The following is a 20,271-nucleotide window of genomic DNA, read 5'->3' on the forward strand; positions in this document are numbered from 1 at the left end:
CCTTTTCCAGTCCAGTGGCCACTGCTGAATTTTCCAAATTTGCTGGCATATTGAGTGCAGCCCTCTCACAGCATCATCTTTTAGGATTTGAAATAGCTCAGCTGGAATTCCATCACCTCCATTAGCTTTGTTGGTAGTGATGCTTCCTAAGGCCCACTTGACTTCACACTCCAGGATGTCTGGCTCTAGGTGAGTGATAACACCATTGTGGTTACCTGGGTCATTAAGATCATTTTATATAGTTCTGTGTATTCTTGCCACCTCTTCTTAATATCTTCTGCTTCTGTTAGGGCTATACTGTTTCTGTCCTTTATTGTGCCCATCTTTGCATGAAATGTTCCCTTGGTATTGCTAATTTTCTTGAAGAGATCTCTAGTATTTCCCATTCTGTTGTTTTCCCTTATTTCTTTGCATTGTTGACTGAGGAAGGCTTTCTTTTCTCTCCTTGCTATTCTTTGGAAAGATGGGCATATCTTTCCTTTTCTCCTTTGCCTTTTGCTTCTCTTGTTTTCTCAGCTATTCGTAAGGCCTCCTCAGATAACCTTTTTGCATTTCTTTTTCTTGGGAATGGTTTTGATCACTACCTGCTGTGCAATGTTACGAACCTCTGTCCATAGTTCTTTAGCCACTCTGTCTATCAGATCTAATCCCTTGAATCTATTTGTCACTTCCACTGTGTAATCATAAGGGATTTGATTTAGGTCATACCCGGATATCCCCAAGGTTATATACCTCCTATTCTTATTATAAAAGAGGAAATGTTTATCTCTATACTACCACGTGTAAAATAGACAGACATTGGGAAATAGCTATATAGCACAGGGAGCTCAGCTTGGTGCTCTGTGATGACCTAGAGGGGTGGGGAGGGGGAGGGGAAGACTCAGTAGAGAGGGGATATATGTATACATATAGCTGATTCACTTTGTTGTACAGCAGAAACTAATACAGCATTGTAAAGCAATTACACTCCAATAAAAAAGAGACGTTTAGAAAGAATTTTCTATTTGAATTTTCTTGCAAAGCTATTTCAACTACATGCCCTCTTTCTATATTCGTGGTCCGGTTAGCGTGTGGTCTTTTGCTCTCTCCGCTTCCTAGTGTATATCTCTGAAACAGCCAAGATGGCATTTTAAGAAATAACACATTGCGATATCTGATCAATAAAACAGTGGAGTCCACCCGAGTAGTCATGTGGAGCTGAACTGCTGGAACAAGCAAAGGGCATTTTGCTCGAGCAATAATGAATCTGCAGAGGTTTGGATTCCCAGGCCTGGGTTTGGCTTGCTGGGCTGCTGGTCATGTGCATTTGGACTACAATAAAAGGCCTGTTTCTCTCCCTCCCAGACTTCTTAGAGAATCCAACAATATATTGCTTTTTAAAAGTCTGTTATTTTTATGAGGCTGTTTTTGCTTTCTCACCCCCCAGCCACGAAGTCATTTTTGACTTTTAAAAGGAACAGTTTGACTTTTTATAGAATGAACCAGGGGACTGAATATAGCAACAACTGCAGACCCATTACTTTCTGTAAAGTTTTTAGCTAGTGGTGGACACATGTGGGTATTTACTTTGGGGGCTATGGAGTGTGTGTAATGACTCAAACTGTGTGAATTTTATAATTTGATTTCTTTTCTAATTTATACTTTACTGTAGGATTTATAATTCCCACACCTTTCATGTGAGTGGAATGGCACCTATCTCATAGCACATTCCTTATGAGAAATAGGGTTTAAAATTTTTTAAATTAAAGAAACAGTACTGGGTACTTTTACTGATGTGAGAAGCGAGTTCATTTTGACCACCTTTCATTTCTTCTGTTCCTACACTGTTCTTGAGCTTCCCAGGTGCCTCAGTGGTAAAAAATCTGCCTGCCATTGAAGAAGACTTGGGTTCGATCCCTGGGTCAGGAGAATCCCCTGGAGAAGGGAATGGCAACCCACTCCAGTATTCTTGCCTGGGGAATCCCATGGACAGAGGAGCCTGGCGGCTACAGTTCATGGGGTCACAAGAGTTGGACACGACTTAGTGAGTAATTAACAACACTGTTCCTGACTCCCGCCCTTTGCATATGCAGTTCCCTCCACTTGGAACAGCCTTCTCTCCACAGTCCCCCAACACTGAAGGCTCATCCATGGCATAGCTATCACCTGTGTATCCTCGTTCTTTGAGGAATGACATAGTTGGTGAATTACTATTACTGGAATGCATAACTAAGACCTTAACTGCCTGAGCCTCACATTTGCGCCTGGGCTGTGTGTCTCCACTGAGGCTGACTGTCCTTTGAGAAGGCTTTTCTGACATCAGCTTGTTCCCCAATTTGAGATTAGGTGTCCTCTAGCTCCCCCATCAGAGCAGTCACGGCACTGCATGCAGAGGCTCATTGACCAGCCTGCTAATCCCATCAGTTAGAGAGCTCTGTTGAATCTCCACACAACTGACTCAGGGCCTGACAGATAGTAGGATGCTCAGAAACATTTTGTTCTTTGCCAAGTTCAGTTCAGTTCAGTCCAGTCGCTCAGTCGTGTCTGACTCTTTGTGACCCCATGAACTGCAGCACGCCAGGCCTCCCTGTCCAACGCCAACTCCCGGAGTTCACTCAAACTCGCATCCATCGAGTCAGTGATGCCATCCAGCCATCTCATCCTCTGTTGTCCCCTTCTCCTCCTGCCCCCAATCCCTCCCAGCATCAGGGTCTTTTCAAACGAGTCAACTCTTCGCATGAGGCGACCCAAAGTACTGGAGTTTCAGCTTTAGCATCGTTCCTTCCAAAGAACACCCAGGACTGATCTCCTTTAGAATGGACTGGTTGGATCTCCTTGTAGTCCAAGGGACTCTCAAGAGTCTTCTCCAACACCACAGTTCAAAAGCATCAATTCTTCAGTGCTCAGCTTTCTTCACAGTCCAACTCTCACATCCATACATGACTACTGGAAAAACCATAGCCTTGACTAGACGGACCTTTCTTGGCAAAGTAATGTCTCTGCTTTTTAATATGCCATTTAGGTTGGTCATAACTTTCCTTCCAAGGAGTAAGAGTCTTTTAATTTCATGGCTGCAATCACCATCTGCTGTGATTTTAGAGCCCCCCAAAATAAAGTCTGACACTGTTTCCACTGTTTCCCCACCTATTTGCATGAAGTGATGGGACCAGATGCCATGATCTTTGTTTTCTGAATCTTGAGCTTTAAGCCAACTTTTTCACTAAGAGAGAGCAGTAAAAAAAATGTTGGTCCCTTGAACTCTGTTTTGTATTATGCTCAGGTAAAGTGTAAATCCTTAAAAAATGGATAGACCTGGTTAAGAGTTTAAGAATTCTTAATGAGCTTGGTTTTTGGGGTTTTTTTTTTTTGGTGAAAATGACTGCTGTTTGAATATGAGCTCACAGCTTTTTTAAAAAGAATTATTTATTTACTTGGGTGTACCGGGTCCTGCTGCAGCACAGGATCTTCAGCTGCATCGTGCAGACTCTGAGTTTCCGCACGTGGGATCCAGTTCCCTGACCAGTGAAGCTCTGTGACTCTTTGCTGGGCCCCAGATGTTACCCATAGGAAGATGGGAGTCTTCGCTCTGAGAGGGTCACAACCTGATGACACCGGGTGTCTCTTGGTTCCCCTCTCTCGTTCTGACATGAGCTCCAAATACTGGTCCAAGTGCTATGGCCTTCTTGCATTTTGGATGCTAATGTAGCTTTTCCTTTAGGGCAATGGTGAGTAGAGGTTATTGCAGATTTGTTTATGTCCTTTCTGGTTAAAAAAAAAGTTGACAATTTTGTTATTCCTTCATCCACTTCCACCTAGTTTTTTTTGTTAAAATGTTCTATTTTACTGATCCGTGAAGTCCAGAGCTGTGACAGTCAGGCTCTAAAAGGAAGGGGAGGGCTCAGATCAGGAAATAACCCAGCCCCCTAGGGAGCCCCCAGCCCTGTCTTGCTGCTGGTGAAAGCTGCTGCTTTGGAGAGTTCATGGCGCAGGCCCCTGAAGCGCGGCGGATTCAAGTGTTCAGTGGGATGGAGTCACCCGGCTGGCCTCTGTCAGGCGGTTTTAGGCACAGAGAGTCTTCTGGCTTCCGCCAGGGTCTGCTGAGTGTCTTGCTGAAATCTTCCCTTCATGGAAATGGGGGTGAGCTGGGGACGATCAGACTTTGTCCAGGACTCCTCTGAGCGCCCCCCCCCCCCGGGGGGCCATGCAAGCAGGGAGCTGTTGTCAGCTTCGGGCTTCTCTCTGAGCCTCTGCCAGACGCTCGGCAGGCTGCCGGTGATCCGTGCTGCGGTTGCCTGAGCAAGCATCTGCCGGTGCAAATATAAATCATAACAGGACTTGCTCCCTGACAGAGAAGGTAGCTGAGCATCACTGACAAGCCAAGGAGTCTCAGTAGAGATTCCTGAAGATGGTGCAGGGCCAGGGCCAAAGAGCTGGTTAATTGAATGGTACCTAATTCACGTACAGTTGTTTTCATTCTCTTTCTTTGTCTAGTCATTTGGAGCTGGCTTGAGCCTTAAAAGTATCTAAGGAGGCAGGATAATAGATGTCAGTTCAGTTCAGTTGCTCATTAGTATCTGACTCTTTGTGATCGCATGGACTACAGCACCCTAGGTCCCTGTCCATCACCAACACCTGGAGCTTGCTCAAGCTCATGTCCATCGAGTCAGTGATGCCATCCAGTCATCTCATCCTCTGTTGTCCCCTTCTCCTCCTGCCTTCAGTCTTTCCCAGCATCATGTTTTCCAGTGAGTCGGTTCTTCTCATCAGAGGGCCAAAGTATTGGAGTTTCAGCTTCAGCATCAGTCCTTTCAGTGAATATTCAGGGTTGATTTCCTTTAGCATTGACTGGTTTGATCTCCTTGCAGTCCAACAGAATCTCAAAGAGTCCTCTTCAACACCACAGTTCAAAAGCACCAATTCTTCAGCGCTCAACTTTCTTTATGGTCCAACTCTCACATTCATACATGAATCAATAATTAAAGTTTGAGCCTTGACTCTGTTGATCAGCAGTGTCAGGCACCTTCATTTCTGGACCTCAGTTTTCTTATCTGTAAAATGGGTTTTGTGAGAAGTAAATGGGACGGTCGCTGTAAAGCGTAGAGCACAGTGCTCAGCCCAAACTAAGCGTTCACTCAATGCTAGCTGTGATTACCCAGCCCAGTCTCTCCTTTTCTAGGATCATTAGTATATTCAGTGAGTATTGATTAGGTGCCTATGATAGCCACTGTACATTCACACTCCTTGAAGAGTGGTGAATGAGGGCCTTCCCTGATGGTCCAGGGTCTAAGACTCCAAGCTCCCGATGTAGGGGGCTCAGGTTTGATCCCTGGTTAGGGAACTAGATCCCACATGCTGCAACTAAAGATCTCACATGCCGCAACGAGGACTGAAGATCTCTAGGGCCGCAGCTAAGACCCAGCACAGCCAAATAAATAATAAGCAAAATAAATATTTTTAAAAATAATAAAGAAAAACAATAGAGAAATTCAGTTAAAAAAAGGTGATGAGTTAAAGTGTCCAAGTGTGTGTATATGTGCATCAAACAGCCCAGCACAAAGCCAGTGACGTTCCTCCTGCGCAGGAAAAGAAAGCAGAGTGAGGGCTAACATGCCTGAGGCTGGGGATCGAGGTTTCCACTGTAGAAACTGGTTAAGGAGGCTTTAGTAAAGTGGAGTGAGGCTTGCTGGCCCTTAAGAGAAAGGCATTCCAAGCAGAGGGTGCCGCAGGCTGCACGGGGCCTCAGACAGGTGCTGGGAGGCCAGCATCGCTGGAGCACGAACGTTCGGCATCAGATCGGAGGGGTTCCTTGGAGCCGCCTGATGCTGTGATGGGAGCTGTAGGCATTCCTAAAGTGTTGGGAGGGCATGGACGTTTTGAATAGGGGAGTGATGTGTCGAGTTTATAGACAGGCTCTGAGGTGAGATGTCAAAGCCCGTGGGCAGCCTTTCTTCCCTGCCTGCTGAGAAGGCGATGGGAGCAAGGCTGCCTGAGCCTCTGATTTGAGCGTCTGTTGCTTGGCCTCAGCTCTGACAGTTATTGCTGTGGTGTCTGCTTACTGGTCACTTTCTACTTCCCACATCTCTTCTATGTTTACTGGAATTCTTCTCCCTCATTGATACATTTATTCAGTAGTTATGGGTTCAACAGATTTTGGGGTTGCAATCCAATACTACCGCTGTTAGTTTTGTTGCTCAAGTTGTTCTAACTTTGGCCTTTGGGAGCTCCTGCAGGTTCACTCCTGTGACCTTTTGACATGCCTCCATTGTATTTTGAACACTTACTTACTTTCTTTCCAGGTTTATCTTGTTTCCCCCACCCCCCGAAATGAACCACTTCTTCAAGGAGCCCTGGTTCTCATTATTGGATAACGGGTATTTAGAAACCAAGATCTAGGTGCTGCCTTTGCTTATGGCTATAGGGATTGTACTACTTCTAGTCTTTCTTAGCAGACGGAGCTAGGAAATATATGTATGTACATTAACACACACATGTATCTTTCTACCTGTCTACCGTTACAAACCTTGAGTTCATAGTGATGCCTTCAGTTCCAGTCCAAAGCCTCAGGGTTTGTTTTAGTCTTCTCACTTGCTTTATTTGTAATTTCCTCCTCTGACAGTAAGAAACCTTGCTCTTGTTATCTGTAATATACTTACCTATTTGTTCAACGCTAGTACACACAAAAGGCTGTTGCAGAATTGCTGATTCATACCCCTGTGAGAAACAAATATAACTAGAGTATTTGTGAACAATTCTTTTTTTCTTTAGCCTTATAGAATCCAGGCAAAATAATGTTTTCTTGCTAAGTCGCTTCAGTCATGTCTGACTCTGTGCGACCTCATAGACGGCAGCCCACCAGGCTCCCCCGTCCCTGGGAGTCTCCAGACAAGAACACTGGAGTGGGTTGCCATTTCCTTCTCCAATGCATGGAAGTGAAAAGTGAAAGTGAAGTCGCTCAGTCATGCCCGACTCTTAGCGACCCCATGGACTGCAGCCTACCAGGCTCCTCCGTCCATGGGATTTTCCAGGCAAGAGCACTGGAGTGGGGTGCCATTGCCTTCTCCAAATGTTTTCTTAGGCTAGTTCTTTTCTTCCCTTACCTCCTTCAGTCTGTTGCTTATTCATCTATAATATAGTTACGTTCAGTTGTTGCTATTTATGTTTCATTTTGATTCCTCCTCCCCCAGCACACGTATCAATTTCAATTGTTTACTTTTTGAGTACGTAGAATATTATCATGGTTCTAAGAGTCAGAGCTATACAAATAGACCCAGAGAAGTGTCGCCTTCTCATTCTGGCTACCTCATTCCATTTCCATTTCCCCATCCTTTCCAGCCCTTTACCACCTACCTGCTGTAGGGATCCAGTCTCTTTAGTCTCTGATTCATCCTTCCTATACTTCTTTTGCACAGATAAGCCAATACTTGAATGTTTTCTTAGATCCCCTTCTTTTGCTATACGGAGTGGATAAAGTGCTAGAGATACTATTTTGCACTTTGCTTTATTCACTTAACAGTATATCCTGGAGATCACTTCATATCAACTCATAGATATGAACTCCTTAAACTTTGATTATCAGAAAAAGAAATTTAACAACCCAAGGATTAATTTTAAAATCCCGTAAGCCTAGTGATGATAATAATATAATATGCTGATAATAAATAGCATAAGCTCTACCATTAAATGAGCAGCTACTCTATGGCATGCTCTGGGCTAAGCATTTTATATAGACTATTGCACTGAGTCCTTCCTAGAGCCCAGTGAGATTTACATACTGATGAGGAAACTAAGCTCAGTAATTTTTAGAAGCTTGCCCAGGTTATGAAGAATAGAACCACAATTTGAACTCAGGACACTCTCCTAAGTTCATGCTTTGTGAAGAGCATACTCTCACCATTCTAAAATATTTTAAGGCTAAAACAAAGCCATGTGGGTTTTTAAGTCCTAGATATATCCCAGGCCTTAAAACCCTGTTGATCATGTATCAGCTGCTGCCAAAATTGACATGTTACTGATGGCAGGAACATGAAGGTAATTTACTGCTTGTTTATTCCAAAGAAATGGCCCTTCCTTCCTGAGGACCATGGGTCCTGCCTCTAGACAGGAGACAAGAGGGATGCTAGGTGGGGCCCGCTACCCAGGATGCAGTAATACATCCCATCTCACCTTGTAATCACAAGCCACAGCAGCCAGCCCTGTGAATGGGAAAGCGCATTGCCCCACAGGGCTGTTTGGCTAGCAGGACACTCCATCAAGCCTGAGTTACAGCAGTTTCTGTTAAAACTGTTTGTACAGCCGGAGTGGAAGAAGGATTTCTTTGGGCAGGAGTCTGGCTTCTGTTGTGAGAAGTGACAGCCTCTGGCAGAGGGGCAGTGCAGCGGAGTTGGTTGAGAGCATGGCTTCTGGGTTCTGAGTGCCAGGGGCCTCACACCAGCATCAGATTTTCAAGCCTTGTAACCCTGGGCAAGTCACTTCACCTCTTCAGAGCATTTCTGTGACATGATACGACCTATCTTAGGGGCTTCCATGACCACGTTCAGTTTCTATGATTTGCTAGAAGGAATCAGAGAACTCAGCACACAGTCATACTCACGGCTATGATTTATTACAGCAAAAGGAGACAAAGCAAAGCCAACAAAGGGAACAGGTGAAGGAGTGAAGTCAGAGGACACCAAGTCCAGGCTCTCAGAGTCCCTTCCCAAGGCAGTCACATAGGAGGCACTGAATCCCTCCAGCACCAAGTTTGACATGGTATATGACATGTTTTCTCCCCAGGAAGCTCATTAGAGACTCAGTGCCCAGGGTTTTTACTGGGGTCTGGTCATGCAGGCACCCTCTGCCAACATGTATCAAAGTCCCAGACTCCCAGAAGAAAGACAGGGGTTCAGCATAAATGCACTGTTTGCATGAATGGTTTGCATGAACAGCGAGTCACGCTCAAGAGAAAATGATGCAAACCTTCCCGAAATGCAAGTTCCCAGATGCAAGCCAAGCAAGGGCCGACTTTGCAAGCAAACCTTTCTCAGGGTGGTAGCCTCGGGACTCTTAGGTTAATTACACTTTTGTGCTCACCAGCCTATAGGGTGGTTGCTGGGTGGATTAAATGAGATGATGTAAAGCACTGGGCACATTGGCTGGTTAGTAAACACTCAGCAAGTGTAGACGATTACTTTGAGATTTCAGGGTATGAATTCTGAGTGGTTCTTTAGCACCTTAGAGCAAGCTCCAGCCATCATCCACCTACTCACCTGTTCATTCCTTCGTTCAGCACATTTTGATTGCGCCTCCCTGGCTCAGGGGCTGTGTCTGGGCTCCTTGGGACTTTGGCAGCAGTGGATGAGTCACCCCCTTCCTGGAGGATGATGCATGAGGGTTTCCATTCTGGCTGGGTTTTGGAAGTGGCTGCTGGTGGTAAGAAACTCTGAGGATTTCAAGGTAGATGTGAACAGACCCTGTTGTACCCTCCAAGTTAGTGGCTTGGGTACGCAGTGCTCAGAAAACTTATCCTTCTGACATCTCTCTTGTTTATCTTGTTTGTCCTCCTGCAGCCAAGGCTAAGTCGAAATGCGGCCCAACCTTCTTCCCATGTGCCAGCGGCGTCCACTGCATCATCGGCCGCTTCCGGTGTAATGGGTTTGAGGACTGTCCAGACGGCAGCGACGAAGAGAACTGCAGTAAGTGCTGGGGGCCCTGCATCCTGGCGGCTTCTTATACCACAGCCTAGGGCCTTTTCTGTTGTTACCTGGAATCAACTCATTACCATTCTTCCTTGTGTGTATGTGCAGAGGCCCAGCTACCATTTATCAGGGTCTCTGCTACGTGCACTGGACCTGGAGCATAGCTTGTTTTCAGTTCTGACGATTGCTCTGAGAACGTGAGCATGTGATCGCCATCCACAGATAAGAATGTGAAGCACAGAGGGGTCAGTGGATACATCCGGAGTCACACAGCTTATCAGGAGCAGAGCCAATTCTAGGCCCATTCAGACCCTCATCTGATTGACTCTCCCACTCATCACCCATGTTTAGGTGCTTGCTTTCCTTCTCACTTTGAATTCTTTTTTAAAAAAAGATGTATGTATATTAATAATATACACACTATAAGAATCTCTTCTCCTTTAGTTGTTAAGTCGTGTCTGACTCTTGTGACCCCATGGACTGTAGCCCACCAGGCTCCTCTGTCCATGGGATTCTCCAGGCAAGAATACTGGAGTGTGTTGCCATTTCCTTCTCCACTGTAAGAATATGCTTTTGCAAGTTGCTGTATGATCCAGCAGTCCTGCTCCTAGGCATATATCTGGAGAATACTCTAATTTGAAAAGATACATGCATCTCAGTGTTCATAGCAGCAGTCACAACAGGGAAGCAGTTACGTGTCCACCCAAAGATGAACGGATAAAGAAGATGTGGTATATCTACACAATGGAACATTACCCTGCAATAGAAAAGCATGAAATAATGTCATCTGTAGCAAATGTGGGTGGACTCATATTATCGTATGAGTGATATCATATGAGAGATTATCATACTAAGTGAAATCAGTCAGAAAGAGAAAGACAAATACCATGCAGGGTCAGCTATATGTGGCATCTAAGATATGACATGAATGGATTTGTTTACAAAACACTCACAGAAAACAGACATGGTTACCAAAGGGGAAAGAGGGTGGGAGAGGGATAAATTAGGAGTTTGGGATTAGCAGATACAAACTACTCTATATAAAATAGATAAATAACAAGATCTTACTGTATAGCAAAGGGAACTATATCCAATATTTTGTAATAAACCATAATGGAAAAGAATATGAAAAAGAACATATGTGTATGTATATATGTATGTATGAATCACTTTGCTGTACACCAGAAACTAATACAACATTGTAAATCAACTATACCTCAATTTAGAAAAAGAATATGCTCTCGGAAAAATATCCAAACAGTAGAAAGCTAGCATTTTCCTTGACTTGTGACCACCCCCGATTCTTTTTACCTGCTGTCTAATATTCCATGGCATCAGGAGACAGACACACACGCATACTTCCTCTTGTTCTCTCTACCCTGCCTGCCTCTTGGCAGTCTTGATGTTGGAGCTCACCTCACTACTCGTTGGTCTGCGTACATGCAGTCCCTTCCTGGTCAGCGCCTCTATGTCCAGATTCACACTCAGCAGCTTCAGTGAGTGTCAAGTGTACCTTCCCCGCCTTTCAGACAGCAGTTTGCTTTGTTCCTGCTGCTGGTTCCTCTGGTCACAGCTCAATTTATTCTCTTACCTTTCCCCTGAAATATTTAGGTAGTAGTTGGCTGTGGACGGGTCCACATGTTTACTTTCTGCACTTAAATATTTTAATAACCTTTTTTTGCTTCCAATTATTGCAAAAGTTGCAGAATATACTGGGTTCCCTCACCCTCCTGCTCTCCACCCAGGCACTCCTTCCCAATACAGTCTCATTCTGTCAGCAAAAAAAAGTTGCAAAATATAGAAAAGTATAAAGAAGAAAGCAAAACTGCCTAGGAAAAAGCCCTGTTAATATGTGGGCTATTTTGTGATAGTCGTCCCCCACTCCATCTATGTTTCTATCTATCTTCTCTAATATGCTTAATTGAGATGTCCTCTTTATTGTGACCATTTTCTCATGTTATTAATTTTTTTAAAAACAAAAGTTTTAATGACTTTAGTGATTGTTTTGATAAACTGATTTTCTCTTACCCTGTTGCTTCTATTTTAAGTCTTCAAAGAGGAGAGTGACTGTCTCCTGTGTTCTTTATGTCTTTCTGGGGAACAATCATTGCTGTACCCTCCCAAGAGGGCCACAGAGTTTAAAACTCTCCCATGTGCCTTCTGTGGCCTTATTTCATCTTCTGAGTCTCAAGTGGCAGAGCTGTGGCAGAGCTGCTAGATTGTCGAATGGTAGTGAAGTGGCTGAAACCCACCTTAGCCAGGAGGGTGCGTGTCATTAACAGGGTCAGGGGCCTGGCTGAGCAGAATGACTTTGGAGCTGGGGTCTGGCCTCAGATTTGTGTTCTGCCCTGGGGAAGCATGAGTCAGGCATCTTACATAATCTGCTTGCACAGTGGCTTTTCTCTAAAATGGGGATACTGACAGCCTTTTTCCAGGTTTGTTGTGAGGATTAGATGAGATGATATCTGAAAAGTGCTGAGTGTGGTGGGTAGCCAGAGTAATTGACTTTAAAAATGCAAAGTGGCTTAAAGCAAAACTGAGTGATTAAGGGGAAGAGCATGTCTATTAGGATTTTGCCTTTGGTTTTGAATGGCTAAAGGCATAGTTCTTTTATACACACACACCTCTGAGATACAGTGGGCTTGATTCCAGACCACAGCAATAAAGCAAATGTTGTAATAAAGTGAGTCACACGAATTTTTTGGTTTCCCAGTGCATATAAAAGTTATGACTACTCTATGCGTAGCCTCTGAAGTGTGCATTTGCATTCTGTCTGGGAAGAAAAATCAATATACCTACCTTAATTTAAAAACACAGAACAAAAAAATTTTAATAGTAACATCAAAGATCACCGATCACCGATCACCAATAACAAATATAATAAAAGAAAAGTTTAAGTTACCAAAATGTGACACAGAAACGCGGAGTGAGCAAATGCTGTTGCAAAGATGGTGGCCACAGACGTGCTCAATGCAAGGTTACCACACATCTTCAGTTTGTTTAAAAAAAAAAAATGCAATATCTTCAAAGTGTAATAAAGTGAAGCTCAATAAAACAAGTTGTGCCCATGTTTTACTGCGTCCTTTTGTGAGTATCTGCCTGGTCTCAATTTCCTAGCGTCCACAGGAATCTTATCATCTAAGGAGGTGGGGGGGGGTTCTTTTTATATCCTGTTGTGTATACATACATTCTGGAGAGTAATCCAATGGCAATTAAAGCAGGTGTGGTGCATTATGGTATGTACATTCTAAATGGTTGCGCCATCCTGTGTACTCTCTGCCGTAATTAAAGACCTGTATCATTTAAATGTTTGGATATTGGTCTTCAATAGTCTAAATGAGTAAATTATGTCCATCATCTGTCATTTGAGAAGAGTGGTTCTAGTTCACTACTGGAAAACTGGTACATGAAAGAGTCAAACCTTTATCCTCCCTTTTCGTACATGGATTGTGTTTCTGAGTAATTAAATAGCTGACTTAGGAAAGTTCTTTTTTTAATTGAAGAATATCAGCTAATAGAAGAATGAGAGAATTAGAGTATGTCTGTTTTATAACCCTTAATGAAGAAATGGATCTTCAGTGGCTACTAAAACCATTAGATGAAAAATTGATAGGGAGCTTCATAATGGATTGGATCCGGCAGAAAAGTTCTGAAACCAGCTGTCAATCTTCTCACAGACGGCTTTGAATCAACCATAGAGTGATAAGGAGCGTAGAAACCTTATCACTCTCTGGATCTCTTTATATCATAGTTGTATAGATAGTCCATCAGCACACTTAAACCCAAAAGACAGTGTTATAATTCTTGCTTTAACTTTTCCAGCATATTTTAAAGAACTCCAGAGGAGAGGACTTGTCTATTATAAATATTTATCCAGATATTTACCATTTTGACTGCTCTTCCTTGATTCGTGTTGTTCCAAGTTTTTTTCTCATATCATTTTCCTTCTGTCTGAAGAACTTCCTTTAGCAATTCTTTTAAGGCAGTATTGCTGGCAACAAATGCTCTTAGTTTTCCTTCATCTGCGAATGTCTTTATTTTACCTGCTTTCCTGAAGGATATTTTTTACTGCATAGAGAATTCTGGGGTGACAGTTCCTTCCTCTACAGCCCTTTTAAAATGTTGTGCCACTTCCTCTGGCTTCTCTCATTTCCCGTGAGAAAGTTGCAGTTATTTTAAATTGTTTTCCTCTAGAGAACAGACTGTTTCCCTCTAGCTGCTTTGAAGATTTTTTGGTCTTTAGTTTTCAGCAGTTAGATGATGATATATCTGGGTATGTGGATTTCTTTGAGTTTATCCTGTTAGGGGTCTCTCTGAATCTGTAGGATCTTGTCTATTGCCATACTTAGTACATTTTAAGCTATTCTTTCTCTCTCTTTAATTGAATTGTAGTTGATTTGTAGCCCTCTTTCTTTTTTTTTTTAATGGGATTCTGCTAACAATTTTAGGTCCCTGAAGCTCTGTTCATTTTTTAATCAATCGTTTTTCTTTTCATTGTCCAGATTGGATAGATTCTACTACTCTACTCTTCAGCTAAAGTTTGTCAGCTTTCCTTTTTTCTCTGTCATCCCCAGTCTGCTTTAAAGCCCCTACAACAGGGTACTTTTTTAAATTTCGGTTACTGTATTTTTTTGTCTTTTTTAATTGAAATGTAGTTTATTTACAATGTTATGTTAATACCTGCTGTATAGCAAAGTGATTCAGTTATACATATGTATTAGTACATTCTTTTTTACAATAAATGTTTCCATCATGGTTTATCATAGGATACTGAATATAGTTCCTGTACTATACAAATAGGATGTTGTTGTTTATCCATACGCCACATAATAGCTTACATCTGCTAATCCCAACCTCCCACTCCATCCTTCCCCCAACCCTCCCGTTGTTCTCTAGGCCTGTGAGCCTGTTTTTGTTTCATAGATAGGTTCATTTGTGGCCTATTTGAAATTCCACATGTAAGAGATACCTTGTGGTATCTTTCTGATTTACTTCACTTAGTATGATAATTTCCGGATCCATCCATGTTGCTGAAGATGGCATTATTCTATCCTTTTTATGGCTGAACAATACTCCATTGTATGCGTGCACCACATCTCCTCCACCCATTCCTCTGTTGGTGGACATTTAGGTGGTTTCCATGTCCTGGCTGTTGCAAATCGTGCTGCTGTGAACATAGGGTGCATGTATATTTTTGATTTATACTGGATATGTGCCCAGGAGTGGGATTGATGGATTGTATGGTAATTCTGGGCTTCCCTGGTGGCTCTGTGGTACAGAATCTGTTTGCAGGGTGGGAGACCCAGGTTCAATTCCTAGGTCAGGAAGATCCCCTGGAGGAGAGCCTGGCAACCCACTCCCAATTCTTGCCTGGAGAATTCCATGGATAGAGGAGCCTAGAGGGCTACAGTCTGTGGGGTCAGAAGGAGTTGGACATGACTGAAAGACAGCACACACATGGTAATTCTATTTTTAGTTTTATGAGGAACCTGCATAGTGATGGTTGTTCAGTCGCTAAGTCGCTAAGCACACCAGGCTCCTCAGTCCTCCACTATCTCCCAGAGTTTGCTCAAATTCATGTCTACTGAGTCAGTGATGCCAGCTAACCATCTCATCCTCTGCCACCCTCTTCTCGTTTGGCCTTCTGTCTTTCCCAGCATCAGAGTCTTTTCCAATGAGTCACTCTTTGCATCTGGTGGCCAATGTATTGGAGCTTCATCATCAGTCCTTCCAATGAATATTCAGGGTTGATTTCCTTTAGGATTGACTGGTTTCATCTCCTTGCAGTCCAAGGGATTCTTAAGAGCCTTCTCCAGCACCGCAGTTTGAAATAGTGGCGGTACCAACTTACATTTCATCATTGGTTACTGTATTTTCTCAGTTCTACAATTTTCTTTTGGTTCTTCTTTATATCTTGTGTTTCTTTGCTGAGACTTTTTATTTTCCATTTGTTTTGCGAGTGTTCATGATTACTTGTTAGAATATTTGTATAATAGCTGCTTTAAAGTCTGTGTCACAAATTTCTAACATCTGCCTTATTTTGGTGTTAATGTCTGTTGATTATCTTTTCTCATGAGGGTTGAGATTTTCCTGTCTTTTCATATGCCAAGTAAAAAACTGGATTATATTCTGGCTATTTTGGTCATTATGTATGACACTTTGGGTTTTGTTTAGACCCCATGGAGAAGGCTTATGTTTTTGTTTTAGTGGACAAATGACCCTGTTGGTCAGGCCTCAAGTTCCTGGCAGCCCTCTATGGGCTGTGGTTGCAGTTGTTCTCAGACAGTTTTTGCAGTGGCTGCTTGGACCTGTCCTGTGTCTGCACCTTCCAGTGCTCAGTCTGGGAGCTGGGCAGTGGTGTGGAAGCTGGGCAGTGGCCTGTTATCACAGTCTGGTGTGCTAATTAGGACAAGATCCATGCATGTCCAGCTTGGGAATCCACTTCGGAATTCAAAAACGTTATGGAGTCGCTTTCCTAGGTTCTTCACTCTCTGTGATCTCTCTGATATTTGTCCATTTCTTGGGAGTCTGAGAGGAGTAAAAGAAAGTAGACTTTGCACCCTTTCAGTGCTAGTTCAAATCTTGATCTTCTTCCCCCAAATTGGTCTGCTCCAGTTTACTTTTCAGAATCTAAAAGTTGCCGCTGCAAGTGTTCTGTCCAGGTTTTCTTCAGCTGCATTCAGTGGCACAGCCAGGGTGCCATGTGGTTGCTCTGCCTGATTTGGATGTGGGAACGCCCAGAAGACAGTCTTAGCATTCAAGAAAAGAGACCACCAGACACTGGCCTTCTGAGATGACCCTAGAGGCACACCCAGCACCACTCTATGGTGTTTCTGTCTCCACGCATCCTACCTGAATCTGATTGAGGCTCTAACTGGCTCAGTCAGTTCAGGCTGCTATAATAGAATGCCATACACTGAGTGGCATACATGATAGAAGCTTATTTCTCATGGATCTGGAAGTCCAGGATCCGAGTACCAGCATGGCTGGGTTGGTGGTGTGGCCCCTCTTTCTGGCTGTAACCTCACATGGCTTTCTGTGCACTCCGAGCGAGAAATTTCCTCCTCATCTTGTAAGGGTGCTTATCCCATCATGAGAACATCACCCTCTGACCTCATGTAACCCTCAGCACCTCCCAAAGACTCCACCTCCTAATTCCATTTATTTAGGGGTTAGGGTTTCCACATATGAATTTAGGGGGAACACGAACATGCAATTCTTTCTCTTTATTTTTTTTAATTTTTTTCTTTTTGGTCATGTGTACAGCATGCGAGGTGCTAGTTCCCTGACCAGGGATTGAACCTATGCCCCTGCATTGGAAGCAAGAGTCTTAACCACTGACCACCAGGGAAGTCCCCAAACATGCAGTTCTTAATACTAACTACTAGTTTACAAAAATTCAGGGACAGAGGAACATACACATTAGTGGCCCCATGGGTAGACAAATCGCCAGATTCGGAATGTGGGACATTCTCCATCACTCAATTACATCCACAAATAAATTCTAAGAAAAAATAATACAGGAAGGGGGAACCTACAGATTCAAAGAGACGAAGAGACAAACCAACCAAATGTAACATATGGATCTTGTTTCAACTCTGATTCAAACAAACCACTGTTTTAAAAAACTTGAGATAGTTGGGAAATCCCGAATTGTGGTTGTGTATCTAGTGATATTAAGGAGTTATTGTTAACTTTTTTAGTTTGAGGGTGACATTCTTACTTTTTAAAATAGTCTTTATCTTTGATAACTATATCCCAGAGCATATGAAAGTAAAATTACATGGTGTCTGGGATATGTTTCAAGTCTTTCCTCTGGGAGGGGGTGGGGGAGGTAATGATGGGCGAGCTGGGACTGAAACAGAATTGTCAGCATATTGGTACATTTTTCTTTCATTTTAATTATGGGTTTATTGCTTAGACAGTGGAAAATAAATTTTCTTCTTTCTTTTTTTTAAATTGAAGTATAGTTGATTTACATTGTTTTGTTAATTACTGCTGTATAGCAGAAGTGATTCATTATATATAGATATACTTTTTTAAAATATTCTTTTTCCTTATGGTTTATTGTATAATATTGAATATAGGTCTCTCTGCTATACAGTAAGACCTTCCGGCTTATTCATTCCATACATGAGAGTCCCCATCTGCTAACCCCAATCTCCTGCTCCGTCTCTCCTCCAGCTTCCCGCCCTCCACCCTGACTCCAGCGACCATCAGTCTGCTTTTTTGTCCCTGATTGTGTTTCTGTTTCTTAGGTTCATCCGTGTCATATCCTAGATTCCGCCTGTAAGAGGCATCAGATGACATTTACCTGTCTCCTTTTGGCCTTCTCTCCCTCTGTATGATGATCTCTAGTTGTATCCATGTTGCTGCAGATGGCATTGTTCCGTCCTTTTTATGGCTGAGTAGTATTCCACCGTGTACGTGCACCGCATCTTCTCTGCCCATTCCTCTGTCAGTGGGCACGTATGTGGTCTCCGTGTCTTGACTGTCGTGAATACTGCCGCTGTGAACATAGGGCGCATGTAGCTTTTTGGATTGTAGTTTTGTCTGGATGTCTGCCTAGGAGTGAGATTGCTGAATCATACTGTCATTTTATTTTTAGTTTTCTGAGCAACTTGCTCAGTTTTCTGCAGTGATTGTACCAACTTACATTCCCGCCAACAATGTAGGAGGGTACCCTTTTCTCCACACCCTCTCCAGCATTTGTTATTTGTAGACTTTTTAGTGATGTCCATTCTGACTGGTGCGAGGTGGTACCTCATTGTAGTTTTGATTTGCATTTATCTGATCGTTAGTAATGTTGAGTATCTTTTCAGTGCCTATTGGCCACCCATTTGTCTTCTTTGGAGAAATGTTGATATATAGGCCTTCTGCCCATTTTTGGATCATACTGGTAATTATTAAAGCTGGGTGGTGGAAATACAGGGGTTCCCTGTACACTCTCTGTTTTCATATGTAACTGGAATTTTCCAAAAATGGTAAAAAGAAATAAAGGATAAAGGAGTGGTTTTGTTGGGTGGTGTCTCAACTTCAGCAAATAATCGGACAGTCATATTTTTAAAGAATTTTACTACTCTGATGTGTTTTCCACCATTTGCGTTCATTTGGCAGAAGTGAGGATAAGCAAGGACCAGTATCCCTTCCAGAGGATCACAGTGCTGAGATTTTGCCCTTTCACGGCCTTCCGTCCTCCTTTTTACTGTGTTTGGCCTCTTCCTCCTGCCTCGTTCTCAGACATCCTTGGCAGGAGGTGAAGCCCTGGACCGGCTGGCAGCACAGCTCTCCCCAGTCCCTTTTTGGTGAGCTCGAGGACTCCTGCCAGGAACTGAGATGGCAGACCAGTCTGGATGACCACAGTGGAAAATTCACTCAAGCAGAATCTTCTGCTGCTGCGTTCAGCATAGTTGTGCTCAGAAAACCCTCTGTACTTCTGCCACTGCTGATCATTCCTGACGGTCCCCCTAAACAGCTGAATCACCAGCCAGTATATCTGTGTTTTGTATTCATGGAGCCCCTCAGTGCTTGTGTATTTCGGTACCTTTATTCACGTCAACCTGGATGAGATTCCACACTTCCTCTTCACCCCTTAGCAGATCCATGGGTGAAGCCTCAAGAAGCTGTGCCTGCATCAGTCAGAGGGGCTGGGTGAGCAGAGAAGAAGGGTACTTCCACTGCGCGCTCCAAAGCTCCATCAGCATGGTCCCCTTAAAGGCTCCTGTATGACCTGCTTCCTTAGGGAGCTGTTGCTGGTCTGCCGAGGCTGGGCTTGTCTTTCCCTTGCCTGTTGGCACACCATCTTGGGCCTTCTTCAAACAAATGCCACCGAATCAGACGCCTGCCCTGAATACCTTGTAAAGATCACTTCTCCCCTCCCCAGCCTCCCGCTCTGTCTCCTTCCCCTGCTTCACTTTTCTCCTCTGCACTTACCACCACTTTTCATTTATTTTCTGCCATTGCTACTACACCATAATGGCCATTGGTTGGTTGGCGGTTCACAGCTGTACTCCTAATGCCAACTGTATGGTCTGGTTCAGTCTCCACACGTGGTAAACGCATGTGGAATAAATTACACTTCCCGCTTTATCTTAGGTACCCACTGACCTGCCTGTCTCCCCAGTAGAGTGTAAGCTCTTTAAGAACAGACTGGGTTTTCTTTCATCCCCAGTGCCTATTAGAGGGCTTAACTTACAGGAAATAGTGAGTAAATGTCTGTGGAATGAATGGATCAGGCAGCTAATCAAACACAGGGTTAAAGAAAAAGACAGGCAGTCAGGATATATTCTTGCATGGGCACATCTTGGTCCTCTTCTGTGGTTGCAGATATACACCCAGAGACCACATTTAGGTTGCACATTGTGGATTCACCCCAGTTGCTATCTTCTTTCAGATTCATTCTCTTTCCGAGATTTCTATGCCAGACACCATGCACGATGCTGCGAGGGATGTAGAAGTGGCTTTGTTGAGATGATGCGCAAGCCCGGGAGACCAAAATCGTCTTACCCAAGTAATTACATTATGGGTGGACAGCTGGGAGTACTGTGAGAATCGCTGATCAGAGGAGAGGTTACTTCCCTCTAGGCTTACCAGAGCGGGTTGTTGAAAGAGGTGGATC

General features: G+C 43.5%; 1 protein-coding gene across 4 annotated transcripts in view; it reads left to right on the forward strand.

Moving 5' to 3' along the window:
* The window catches only part of LDLRAD3 (low density lipoprotein receptor class A domain containing 3), a 271,800-nt gene that overhangs the window by 117,923 nt on the left and 133,606 nt on the right, over positions 1–20,271 (forward strand). For all 4 annotated transcript variants that reach the window (NM_001192619.1, XM_005216383.5, XM_010812783.4 and 1 more), the window contains exon 3: positions 9,525–9,650. In NM_001192619.1, coding sequence (NP_001179548.1) covers positions 9,525–9,650 — 126 coding nt within the window. The remainder of the gene's footprint in view (positions 1–9,524; positions 9,651–20,271) is intronic.

Source organism: Bos taurus, chromosome 15 (assembly GCF_002263795.3).
Source record: "Bos taurus isolate L1 Dominette 01449 registration number 42190680 breed Hereford chromosome 15, ARS-UCD2.0, whole genome shotgun sequence".
NCBI lineage: Eukaryota > Metazoa > Chordata > Mammalia > Artiodactyla > Bovidae > Bos > Bos taurus.